Source organism: Entelurus aequoreus, linkage group LG19 (assembly GCF_033978785.1).
Source record: "Entelurus aequoreus isolate RoL-2023_Sb linkage group LG19, RoL_Eaeq_v1.1, whole genome shotgun sequence".
Taxonomy (NCBI): domain Eukaryota; kingdom Metazoa; phylum Chordata; class Actinopteri; order Syngnathiformes; family Syngnathidae; genus Entelurus; species Entelurus aequoreus.
The window spans coordinates 34,449,748-34,463,095 of record NC_084749.1 but is presented as its reverse complement, the minus strand read 5'-3'; the positions used below and the strand labels follow the sequence as shown (position 1 = coordinate 34,463,095).

At 37.7% G+C, this 13,348-nt stretch overlaps 1 protein-coding gene across 2 annotated transcripts in view; it reads right to left on the bottom strand.

The window, feature by feature from the left end:
• Positions 1–13,348, bottom strand: part of LOC133635314 (tensin-3-like) — a 152,148-nt gene that overhangs the window by 121,970 nt on the left and 16,830 nt on the right. For both annotated transcript variants that reach the window (XM_062028390.1, XM_062028391.1), the window contains exon 2: positions 2,663–3,476. In XM_062028390.1, the coding sequence (XP_061884374.1) occupies positions 2,663–3,287 (625 nt within the window). In that variant the 5' untranslated portion in view covers positions 3,288–3,476. The remainder of the gene's footprint in view (positions 1–2,662; positions 3,477–13,348) is intronic.

The following is a 13,348-nucleotide window of genomic DNA, read 5'->3' as shown; positions in this document are numbered from 1 at the left end:
TAAAACATGTTTTCAGTTATTTCACCTTTTTTGTTAAGTACATAACTCCACATGTGTTCATTCATAGTTTTGATGCTTTCAGTGACAATCTACAATGTAAATAGTCATTAAAATAAAGAAAACACATTAAGTGAGAAGGTGTGTCCAAACTTTTGGCCTGTACTGTATATGAGTATGGGTCAAAGTAGTGTACTACTACTAACTCAGGGGTTGGCAACCCAAAATGTTGAAAGAACCATATTGGACCACAAATACAAAAAAGTAAAAAATTAAAAGACTTATAAAAGAGTTATAATGATGGCAACACATGATGTAAATGTCTCTATTAGCTATATTAGCCTACTATCAAAATGACTTTAAAAGTCATATATAAGTGTGACAACACATGATGTAAGTGTCTATATTACTTGTATTAGCCTACTATCAAAATGACTTTAAAAGTCTTATATAAGTGTAATAATGAAGGCAACACATGATGTAAGTGGCTAATTAGCTATATTAGCCTACTATCAAAATGACTGTGTGTCGCAGGCTGACGCAAATCTTCGTTGACAGAAATGTTGAAATGTAATATTTATTCTACACATTTTTACAACATTGGAAAACATTAGTGAAACTTCTCAGAGGGTGAGATAACTCCTGGAAGTTACTGTCTTAGAATGGCTAAAAGTATAGATGTGTGCATCCAAGTTCAAGGAAACGGCAGGCTGTCTTCTTCTAATGGATTTATGTTCATCTTTGCAAGCTGGGTAATGTTTGCTGTGGTCTGGAACAACATGGCACACAAACAACTATCAGAAATGCAGCCAATATTACATACAGATAATGTGTCGTGAGACATGCAAATATAAATTAAATACACAGAGGACACGAGTAAAGGAAATTAAATTAGCTCAAATATACATACAAACAAGGCATAATTATACAATATGTACATACAGCTAGACTAAATAGCATGTTAGCATCGACCAGATATGCCTGATTAGCACTCCACACAAGTCATCAACAAAGCTCACTTTTGTGCATTCACGCACAGTATAAAACGTTTGGTGGACAAAATGAGACAAAGAAGGAGTGGAATAAAACACGTTTTTCTGTGGCAGCGTGGGAGAAAGTTATACATGTAAAAAAAACTGTTGAGTCACAGTCCACACAACGGTGAGTTCAAGGGCCGCTGAATTTAGTAGAACAAAACGGCGCTCGCCAAATACTCTCATCAGTGAAGCATAAACACAAACATATTAAACTGTGGGCCTTCTAACAATTAGGAAGGTTTGTGTCGTGTTTGTCCTCCTACAGAAACCATATTACAACAAATAACTGATTTTTCACCCCATTTTTTTCCATTTCCATACATTTTTGAAAAAGCTGACCCCCGTTCTAACTGAATGACCAACCCAACACTGTACTAGGGTTGTATGGTATACCGGTATTAGTACAGTACCGCAATACTAATGAATCATATTCCATACTATACCTCCTCTGAAAAGTGCCGGTCCTCTCCCCACCAACCCCCGCGCCCCCGTCCTCGTCACGTCGTGTCAGTGCTAGTTTACAAGCAGATGAGCATCTTCGGCAGCGCACAATCACAGAGTACTTACAAGCAGACACAGTGCGTAGACAGAAAAGGGAGAACGGACGCATTTTGGCTTAAAAACTAAGGATAAAGGTGAAGTTATAACACTGAAACGACCACCGGAAGAGGTGCTTTAAGACATGGCTAGCTAGCTAGCGGCTAAAGTCCAGCCGCAGTCTGCAGTGTTTTAGCTACTTCTAAATCACGAATCCTCGTCTCCATGGCGACAAATAAAGTAAGTTTCTTACAACTACAAGGAATAGCTAAACATGCTTCACTACACACCGTAGCTCACCGGCGTCAAAATGTAAACAAACGCCATTGGTGGATCCACACCTAACATCCAGTGTAATGATACCAAGTACAGGAGTGTATCTAGTCGATACTACTATGATTACGTCAATATTTTTTTTAAATGTATATTATGTTTATAAACTCAGGAAATATGTCCCTGGAGACATGAGGGCTTTGAATATGACCAATGTATGATCCTGTAACGACTTGGTATCGGACTGATACCCAAATTTGTGGTATCATCCAAAACTAAGGCAAAGCATCCAAACAACAGAAAAATAAGTGATTATTACATTTTAACAGAAGTGTAGATAGAACATGTTAAAAGAGAAAGTAAGCAGATATTAACAGTAAATGAACAAGTAGATTAATAATTCATTTTCTCCCACTTGTCCTTAATAATGTTGACAAAATAATAGAATGAGAAATAACACAATATGTTACTGCATATGTTAGCCGACAAATTAGGACCCTTTGTTTGTTTACTTACTACTAAAAGACAAGTTGTCTTGTATGTTCACTATTTTATTTAAGGACAAACTTGCAATAAGAAATATATGTTTAATGTACGCTAAGATTGTTTGGTAGAATAAAGCCAATAATGCAATTTTTTGTGGTCCCCTTTATTTAGAAAAGTATCAAAATAATTTTTGTACTGGTACCGGTACACTGTACAGTATCTAAATGCTTGAAATAACGGGGGGGGGGTTTTCTCAGTGAGGCAACTACTCTACTGAGACTTCTACCCCCTCTTATGATGGATAATATTTTAATTAATTTTAAAGGTCTTACCAGTCACATGAGTATTTCCTTTGTCACTGAGGCAGCCGCTGTTGAGGGAGGTGGATCGAGACAGGCGGTCACAGCCAGGAAGGGCAGGAATAAAAGTAGGGTCCAAATCTAGAATCAGTTGGTTCAGATGTTCTATTGAGTCATCAACGTCTGTCGATAATGAGGCTAACTCATCCTCTTGACTAGCATGTGTGGAATAAGCTGAGTGCATGGTGTCTAACACATCCGGGGACTTGTATCCATCGTTCAGCAGACCTCCGCGCACCTGGCTGCTGATCCCTCTGGTTGGTGTCTGAGGAGACACCAAAGGTGACATCTTCACTCTTTGCACCTCGTCTGAGCCATATACTCCATTTAATGCCAAGTTATTATCAGTTTTCATTCGCAGCTGAACCGAGGTGTGAGTGAAGTTGTCAACACAAGCTGATGTCATGGGCTGGTTGCCAGACAGAGTATTGTAGGAAAAGGAAGAACTATTGCCTGAGAAAGACAAATAAGCTGCCTCACTATCATTATCTTCTTCATTCTCATCTTCCAGTATGTCAGTCTCCCTTTCGTTGGAGGAAGCCTCTCCATTTCCAGACATCCCCTTCTTTGTTTCATCGGATGACCCCAGCTCAGTCATGCCCCCAAGAAATCCTGTTGCCAGCTCGCCTGGTTGTGTGTTGTGCTGCTAGTCAAGGTGTACAGGCCAGAACAAAGGCTTGGAATACTACTGGTAGATGGACTTGTTCACTGCAGCTGGGTTCTTGAAGAGTCTTCCTCATAATTGGTCCCCCTCATCCTCTTCTGAGCACGGGCCGTCGGTGTTCAACTGTGAAGACATAATAACTGGGCTTATTAGGTGGCTGCGGCAAGTGTTTTTGATTGATTGATTGAAACTTTTATTAGTAGATTGCACAGTACAGTACATATTCCGTACAATAGACCACTGAATGGTAACACCCGAATAAGTTTTTCAACTTGTTTAAGTCGGAGTCCACGTAAATCAATTCATGGTACATTCGTAAACCTCAAAGAGTGTGCTAGCCACAGGGTTAGCAGCTCAGGATTTTAGCCTAGTGCAGGGGTGGGCAATTAATTTTTACCGGGGGCCGCATGAGCAACCCGAGCACTGCTGGAGGGCCACATCGACAATATTTCAATTACATTTTGCTAAATATTATTTTTGATATATACGTAAGATTAATAATAATAATAATAATAATAATAATAATAATAATAATAATTAATGATAATAATAATACTTTCATTTAACCTAACTTAACTTTATACCAAAAGCACTGCTTTGGAAAGCTTTTGTCCCCTTTCAGAGATCACATTTAGTTCCCCTTAAACATCCTCATGTTGCACAATGAAATGTAAGCATAGGATGAAGTGTGCATTCCTGTAACTTTCTCTAGTAACAGCATTCCATGATTAATATAAATAAATTAACATTAATAATAAATGACAGTAAAATAAGCACACGTATGACTGAGGAGTCATAGTGTAACTTTGTGTGGTGTTTGAGTTGTCCGACTTTTTGTGTGGCCATAAACGCACCAGTGGTTTAGTGGTATGCGTGTTGGTGACAGATGACAAGTTGGTTTTGGCCTGGTTTGTACGGCAGAAAATGACTAGTTTTTCGAGATAGAAGTGTTTTACTCATGTTTTTGGTGTGGTTATGTCCGAATATAAACAGTTTTGCTCAATAAAGTGATCGATATAATTCCTGGCCTCGAAGCATCTCGATAGACGTTACAATAATTGAACGGTGTTCAATTGAACGGTGTTGACGAACACCGTTAGGGCCACTTGTTGTCACTGTCACTCAGAGTTGCATTGCAAAATTACACAAAATAAATGTGTTTATTTTGTTTAGAATTCAGATGGGATTTGATTTGGTGCGCGGCATATATTTTCTGTGCGCAGAGGACGCTTGAGCAGTGCGCAATTGTGCAGGCGCGCACCTTAGAGGGAACGTTGCTTGGCAGTCCATGTCTTGTTGAAAACATGGCATTTGTCATCAACTTTTCTCTTTTTAGCGTCTCGGGTGTAAACCGTGCATCACTTGTCGCTGTGCACCTTCACTCGCAGGTTACACACGGACATACGCCCATATGAGTACGTATTTTCTATTGTTTCATTGTAAATAAAACAGCAAAGTCCGTTTGGCTGTCATCTGTTTTAATTATAAGACACAATTGTGTCAAAATCATGATTTTTTTTTACATGCTTCAAATAAGAAATTATTACTTTAAAAATTAGTTTTATACTCGTGAGCAGTGTTGGGACTAACTTACTTTGTAACGTGTTAGTTTTGGCGGTAACTAGTAATCTAACGCGTTATTTTTTATATTCAGTAACTCAGTTACCGTTACTACATGATGCGTTACTGCGTTATTTTACGTTATTTTTTATGTAGTATCGGCTAGAAACAGAAGATCTGAGTGTGTTTTATTGGCTGCTGGGACGCGAGAAATTCGGCCGCCATCTTGAAGTGGTGATGAGGAGTTGGCGACTTGACCACTTGCAGTGTACAAGTGGTCTGTATTTACACTGCAAAAACTGAAATCTAAGTGAGATTAAATATCTCAAATAAGGGTGATATTTGCTTATTTTCTGTCTGAAAAGATAATTCTTCTCACTAAGCAGATTTTATGTGAGAGTGTTTTACTTGTTTTAAGGATATTGGTCCTAAATGATCTCAGTAAGATATTACAGCTTGTTGATGAGATTTGATGACCTATATTGAGTAAAACATGCTTGAAACTAGAATATCAACTGATGCAAAGCTGTGCCATCAACACTCACAAGTATAAAACTACTTTTTTAAAGTAATCATTTCTTATTTCAAGCATGAAAAAAAAAATCATGACTTTGACACAATTGTGTCTCATAATTAAAACAGATGACAGCCAAATGGACTTTGCTGTTTTATTTTCAATCAAACAATAGAAAATACGTACTCATAAAGTAGTACAGTTGGCACAGTACAGTAAACTGACGGTTAATATTTAAACATTTGACATTTCAAACAATTTTGAACAGAAATAGTTCATGCACATTCAGGTAAATTCCTCAAAATTACAATTTTAAAAAATTTGGCTGGGGGCCGGGCTGTAAATATGCGCACTAATTGACTGAAAGAGCACGCACTTGGCGCGATGATGTCATGTTATCGATTGAAAAATGCATTTTTAGACAATATGATTTGCCTGAGCGGCTAGTAGACCCCGAGAGTAACAAGCGGTTGCCTTGTTGCAACAATACATTAGTTTTTAGTATAAGTTTGCTGGTTTCAAGAAATGTAATGCCGAGCGCATATCATTATGTCAAGATAATGGCACTAGCATTTACTTAATTTAAGAATATTTTTCAACATATTGAGCAAAAACGTCTCTTTTTTTCTACCAAGAAAAGTGCACTGATATTAGTGATCACTGTGATTACTCAAAAATGTTAAAGAATTAAAATCAATGGTGACCTGCATTATTGATCCCTCCCCCCCCCCCCCCCGGTCAAGTGTTGACCGGGGGGGGGGGGGCATAAAACCTTTTTTTTTTTTTTTTTACTTTTTATAAACCTGAAGTTGATATAGAGATTTACTGTAAGCGTTAAATAAATAAATAAAAAATAATTTGACTCATTTTTAACGTTTTAATGACTGAGACCCTTTATGGTCCCCGGGAGCCCTAAAGGTTAAAAAAGAAAAATCCATATATTTTGTTTTGGTTTGAAAATGAAAAATAGCAAAATGGCTTAAATTTTTCCGTGTGCGGCCCTCACTGGAAAAAGTTTGGACACCCCTGGGTTAGAGTGTCCGCCCTGAGATCGGTAGGTTGTGAGTTCAAACCCCGGCCGAGTCATACCAAAGACTATAAAAATGGGACCCATTACCTCCCTGCTTGGCACTCAGCATCAAGGGTTGGAATTGGGGGTTAAATCACCAAAAATGATTCCCGGGCGCAGCCACCAATGCTGCCCACTGCTCCCCTCACCTCCCAGGGGGTGAACAAGGGGATGGGTCAATTGCAGAGGACAAATTTCACCACACCGAGTGTGTGTGTGACAATTATTGGTACTTTAACTTAACTTAACTTAACTTATTATCCGTCTATTTTTTATGAATTTAGTAAAAAATTAATTGACAAAAATAAAATGTTCACTGTAGATGATACAAAATGAAAAAAATAGTGACAGGAGAAGTTGGTATGGTATGCTATGTTAAGTCTGGCCCATGCTGTCCTTTACAGGAAAAAGAAGAACTGGTAAAGAAAGCATGGAGAAAGGTTCCAGACTCTTCTATGGACATTTTTTTATTTTAAATCTCTTAGAGACAGTGGAGTTGATGGAGCCAAGGTCACTTGTATCCACTGCAAAGTAGACATTTTATATCGCCGAAGTACATCTAGTTACCCGAACAAACATGATGGTGTGTGTGGGAGAAGTATTCATAAACAAAAACAAAAGAAGCTAACAAATGCCACACCGAAGTGGATTGCTGCATAGTGCATCGGAGATGATCGGTCTAAAGCAGGGGTCACCAACGCGGTGCCCGCGGGCACCAGGTAGCCCGTAAGGACCAGATGAGTCGCCCGCTGGCCTGTTCTAAAAATAGCTCAAATAGCAGCACTTACCAGTGAGCTGCCTCTATTTCTTAAATTTTATTTATTTACTAGCAAGCTGGTCTCGCTTTGTCCGACATCTTTAATTCTAAGAGAGACAAAACTCAAATAGAATTTGAAAATCCAAGAAAATATTTTAAAGACTTGGTCTTCACTTGTTTAAATAAATTCATTATTTTTTTTACTTTGCTTCTTATAACTTTCAGAAAGACAATTTTAGAGAAAAAATACAACCTTAAAAATGATTTTAGGATTTTTAAACACATATACCTTTTTACCTTTTAAATTCCTTCCTCTTCTTTCCTGACAATTTAAATCAATGTTCAAGTAATTTCTTTTTTTTACATTTTAATTTAATTCTTCATTTTAGCTTCTGTTTTTTCGACGAAGAATATTTGTGAAATATTTCTTCAAACTTATTATGATTAAAATTCAAAAAAATGATTCTGGAAAATCTAGAAAATCTGTAGGATCAAATTTAAATCTTATTTCAAAGTCTTTTGAATTTCTTTTAAAAATTTTGTTCTGGAAAATCTAGAAGAAATAATGATTTGTCTTTGTTAGAAATATAGCTTGGTCCAATTTGTTATATATTCTAACAAAGTGTAGATTGGATTTTAACCTATTTAAAACATGTCATCAAAATTCTAAAATGAATCTTAATCAGGAAAAATTACTAATGATGTTCCATAAATTCTTTTTTTAATTTTCTCAAAAAGATTCAAATTTGCTAGTTTTTCTCTTCTTTTTTTCGGTAGAATTTTGAATTTTAAAGAGTCGAAATTGAAGATAAACTATGTTTCAAAATGTAATTGTCATTTGTTTCGTGTTTTCTCCTCTTTTAAACCGTTCAATTAAGTGTAAATATCATTAATTAATAATAATAACATAGAGTTAAAGGTAAATTGAGCAAATTGGCTATTTCTGGCAATTGATTTAAGTGTGTATCAAACTGGTAGCCCTTCGCATTAATCAGTACCCAAGAAGTAGCCCTTGGTTTCAAAATGGTTGGTGACCCCTGGTCTAAAGATTAGAACATACTCAGGGTCCAATGACGGCACTTATGAGCCTCTTTCAAGATGTGCTATCAAGAGAATGAATCGCAATCAATTCTTACATGAATTGCCCACCACAATGAAAAACACAATCAAACTGTGATGAAAGCATAAAGCCCCAACTGGTCAAAGAAGTACGTGATGAGAGTACATTGCCATTTGACTGGCAACCACTAAATTGCTTCTGTACCATTGACACTTTTACAGAAATTACATAAACATCAGCGAATACAAAACCCAAAACCAGTGAAGTTGGCACGTTGTGTAAATCGCAAGTAAAAACAGAATACAATGATTTGCAAATCCTTTTTAACTTGTATTCAATTGAATAGACTGCAAAGACAAGATATTTAATGTTCGAACTTAAAATTTAATGGCAGCAACACATTGCAAAAAAGTTGGCACAGGGGCATGTTTACCACTGTGTTACATGGCTTTTCCTTTTAACAACACTCAGTAAACCTTTGGGAACTGAGGAGACCAATTTTGTTGAACAGTACGGGGTCTCTGTTGTGGTATTTTACGCTTCATAATGCGCCACACATTTTCAATGGGAGACAGGTCTGGACTACAGGCAGGCCAGTCTAGTACCCACACTCTTTTACTACAAAGCCACGCTGTTGTAACGTGTGGCTTGGCATTGTCTTGCTGAAATAAGCAGGGGCGTCCATGATAACGTTGCTTGGATGGCAACATATGTTGCTCCCAGTGACGTGCAGTCAGGGGAGGCAGGTGAGGCAGGGCCTCACGTGCCATCATGGAAAGAAAAAAAATGTAAAAAGAAAAAAAAAAAATTAAATTGTTATATGTATCCAGTGATTATACTATAAAGTTATTTTCCATTTAACTTCACCAGTTTTGGATTGTTTTTATTCAAAATCGCTGAATTTTCACATTTGCCTTTCAAATACTGAGAAGAGACTTGCGGTGAGTCAGCAGCCAGTTGAGCCTCGCCATGGATTGCGCAATGACTCGGCTAACTGCTGGCCTGCTGTGCAGTGAGACCGTATTGCTATTTGAATTATATTATACATTTCCATAGTTTAGTTAGCTGAGGTATATAATGTACAGTGTATTTTGTCAACAACTGTATGTGTGTAACGTATTTCTTGTGCTGAGCAATCATAAAACGGCTGCAAAAGACGCACTGTGTGAGGCTCGCAGTAATCCCGCCTCCTGGTGGTAGAGGGCGGTAGTGATCCCAGAGATCATTCTTGCGACCACTCGGCTGCAGAAGAAGTGACAACAAGCGGCAACAGTTAGCAGCGATCGTTTATTTTTTCCTCTTGCCTGGACTTTTAACATGGAGGATTACATATCTAAAATAAAACAGTTTTCTAAACTGGACTTTCAATCGAAGCAGGAGGTAATAATTAAAGGAAGATCTCCATCGAGACAGAGAGACTTTTTAAACTGAAGAAAGATAAGGAAGACTTCTATAAACAAGTTATCAATGCTTTTGTTCAAAAGAAGCTGCGCATGGACTTCATTTATAAGTAAAGGTAAGACCATAATAACGTTTTTTTTAATTAAATGTGCTTTTTTGTGTGCTACAGTTTGTATGTGTAAAGTTAAAGTTAAGTTAAAGTACCAATGATTGTCACAGACACACGAGGTGTAATGAAATGTGTCCTCTGCATCTGACCCATCCCCTTGCTCACCCCCTGGGAGGTGAGGGGAGCAGTGGACAGCAGCGGCGCCACGCCCGGGAATAATTTTTGGTGATTTAACCCCCAATTCCAACCCTTGATGCTGAGTGCCAAGCAGGGAAGAATGCTGGTATGAGCTTTTAAACATAACCCGCTAACTGCTGCCAATCAAATGGTGAATAAGATACTCTTTAGGGTTCATATGTTTGTAAATCTGACTGTGATGAAGTCAGTGCCTCACCAGCCATGAACCTCACCGCACGTCTCTGGTTGCTCCAAAACCTGTATGTACCTTTCAGCATTAATGGTGCTTTCACAGATGTGTAAGTTACCCATGCCTTGGGCAGTAATACACCCCCATACCATCACAGATGCTGGCTTTTGAACTGTGCGCCTATGACAGTCCGGGTGGTTCTTTTCCTCTTTGATCCGGAGGACACCATGTCCACAATTTCTAAAAGCAATTTGAAATGTGGACTCGTCAGACCACAGAACACTTTTCCACTTTGCATCAGTCCATCTTAGATAAGCACGGGCCCAGGGAAGCCGGCGGCGTTTCTGGGTGTTGTTGATAAATGGCTTTGGCTTTGCACAGGAGAGTTGTAGCTTGTAGCGATGAACTGTAGTTACTGACAGTGGTTTTCTGAAGTGTTCCTGAGCCCATGTGGTGATATCCTTTTCACACTGATGTCAGTTTTTGATGCAGTACCGCCTGAGGGATCGAAGGTCACGGGCATTCAATGTTGGTTGTCGGCCTCGTGCAGTGATTTCTCCAGATCATCTGAACCTTTTGATGATATTACGGACCGTAGATGGTGAAATCCCTAAATTCCTTGCAATAGCTCGTTGAGAAATGTTGTTCTTAAACTGTGCGACAATTTGCTCACGCATTCGTTCACGAAGTGGTGAACCTCGCCCCATCCTTGTTTGTGATTGACTGAGCATTTTATTGAAGCTGCTTTTATACCCAATCATGGCACCCACCTGTTCCCAATTAGCCTGTTCACCTGTGGGATGTTCCAAATAAGTGTTTGATGAGCATTCCTCAACTTTCTCAGTCTTTTTTGCCACTTGTGCCAGATTTTTTGAAACATGTTGCAGGCATCAAATTCCAAATGAGCTAATATTTGCAAAAAATAACAAAGTTTATAAATGGGTTATACTTGTATAGCGCTTTTCTACCTTCAAGGTACTCAAAGCGCTTTGACAGTATTTCCACATTCACCCATTCACACACACATTCACACACTGATGGCGGGAGCTGCCATGCAAGGCGCTAACCAGCAGCCATCAGAGGCAAAGGGTGAAGTGTCTTGCCCAAGGACACAACGGACGTGACTAGGATGGTAGAAGGTGGGGATTGAACCCCAGTAACCAGCAACACTCCGATTGCTGGCACAGCCACTCTACCAACTTCGCCACGCCGTCCCGTTTTACCAGTTCGAACGTTAAGTATCTTGTCTTTGCAGTCCCTTCAATTGAATATAGGTTGAAAAGGATTTGCAAATCATTGTATTCTGTTTTTATGTACCATTTACCCAACGTGCCAACCTAACTGGTTTTGGGTTTTGTCCAAATAAACATTGGGTCGTTGCCATCTCCTCTGACACACTACCAGAAGAAGTGTACAGTACTAGGCTGTCTCCATGTGTGTTTTTGTAAGTAGGCATGTGACGCAAAGAACATGTCTGTCATACAAGTCTGCCTGAGGTCAGAAGGGACTGATTGCTCAGGCATACAGAGAACACAGTCAAGCATTCTCATTCACTCTTACCGTTATACTTTAACAGACTACACAATGCACTACTTGTTAGAGGCATGCTGGGAAGTCAAGTATTGAGCAAGTTCTTTCATGAAAATATGTTCATTAACAGGTCGGTTTTTTGTCTTAATTTACACAGGGTCAAAATAAAATATACATATATATACCGTCAAGTACAGTAAATCAGTGCTTTTCAAATATTTTCTGTTAACCTCCCATTGTCTATACAATTGTTATAACTATATCTCTTAGAAGGACTGCAGGAAATAGTCCAAGCGGTGAAAAAGATTCAAAAATGTATTATAGCTTGACAAGGTCAAGTCCTATTAACTTCTTGTCCATGATCATCATCATCATCATCATTTTTATTTATCTCCTTCATTGATGTGCATCTTTGATAGACAATTATAACACAATTATTCAGTTACACCGTTACACACCAATGCCTGAGAAGGAGCAGGATGAAGAAAAATCTTATATTTTCCTGCCCCCTTCACATAATACATAGTCGTACTTAATGATATGTGAACCAACAATTACATCCAAATATAACGAAAACAAAACAAAACAAAAAAAAACACAAGTGCAAAACTTCATGAAGTACAAACCGAACAAAAAACAAAAGAAGTAATATACAGGTACACCTCACAGGATGATACAAAACAAATACAAAACCAGGCAAAAAACAAGTAAATTAATAAATATAAAGCAAAATGTAAACACTTATGGCTGTCCATATGATTTTATTGTTCTGTCTTTATATATTTTTTTCAATTGGAATATATTTTTACAATCTTTTATCTCATTATAAAGAGAGTTCCATAGTTTAACCCCCACCACTGATATACACATTTGTTTTAAAGTTGTCCTTGAATACTGATGTTGGAAATGACCTTTTCTTCTATGCTCTTCATTCTCAGAAGTGATGACAAACATTTTTTGTAAATTTGCTGGTAATGTTTTGCTTTTAGCCTTAAACATGACACATAATGTCTGTAACTGTACTAGCTCCTGTAATTTCAATAAACCTGAATTAATGAATAATATGTTAGTGTGTTCTAAGTAATCTACTTTATGAATAATCCTTATAGCTCTTTTCTGTAGTTGATACAATGCCTTTATGTTACTCTTATATGTGTTCCCCCACACTTCCACACAGTAGCTGATATATGGCAATATAAGTGCACAATACAATGTGCGCATTGCCCTATAATCTAACACATATTTTACCTTATTTAATATAAAAATACTCTTAGACATCTTTTTCCGCAGATGTGCAATATGAGATTTCCATGTCAGACCGTCATCCAGTATCACTCCTAAAAATCTAAGTTCAGAAACCCTTTCAATATCTATTCCATTTATTGACAATTTGATCGTTTCCTCCCTTTTCCTCTTACAAAAAATCATGAACTTTGTTTTTTCTACATTTAATGATAATTTATTGGCATCAAACCATCTCTTAAGTTTAATCATTTCCTGTTCAATAATTTTTGATAATGCTTTTAAGTCGTGTCCCAAACTATAAAAGTTGGTGTCGTCCGCAAATAATACAAATTTCAATAACTTTGATACCTCACATATATCATTAATATATAAAATAAACAATT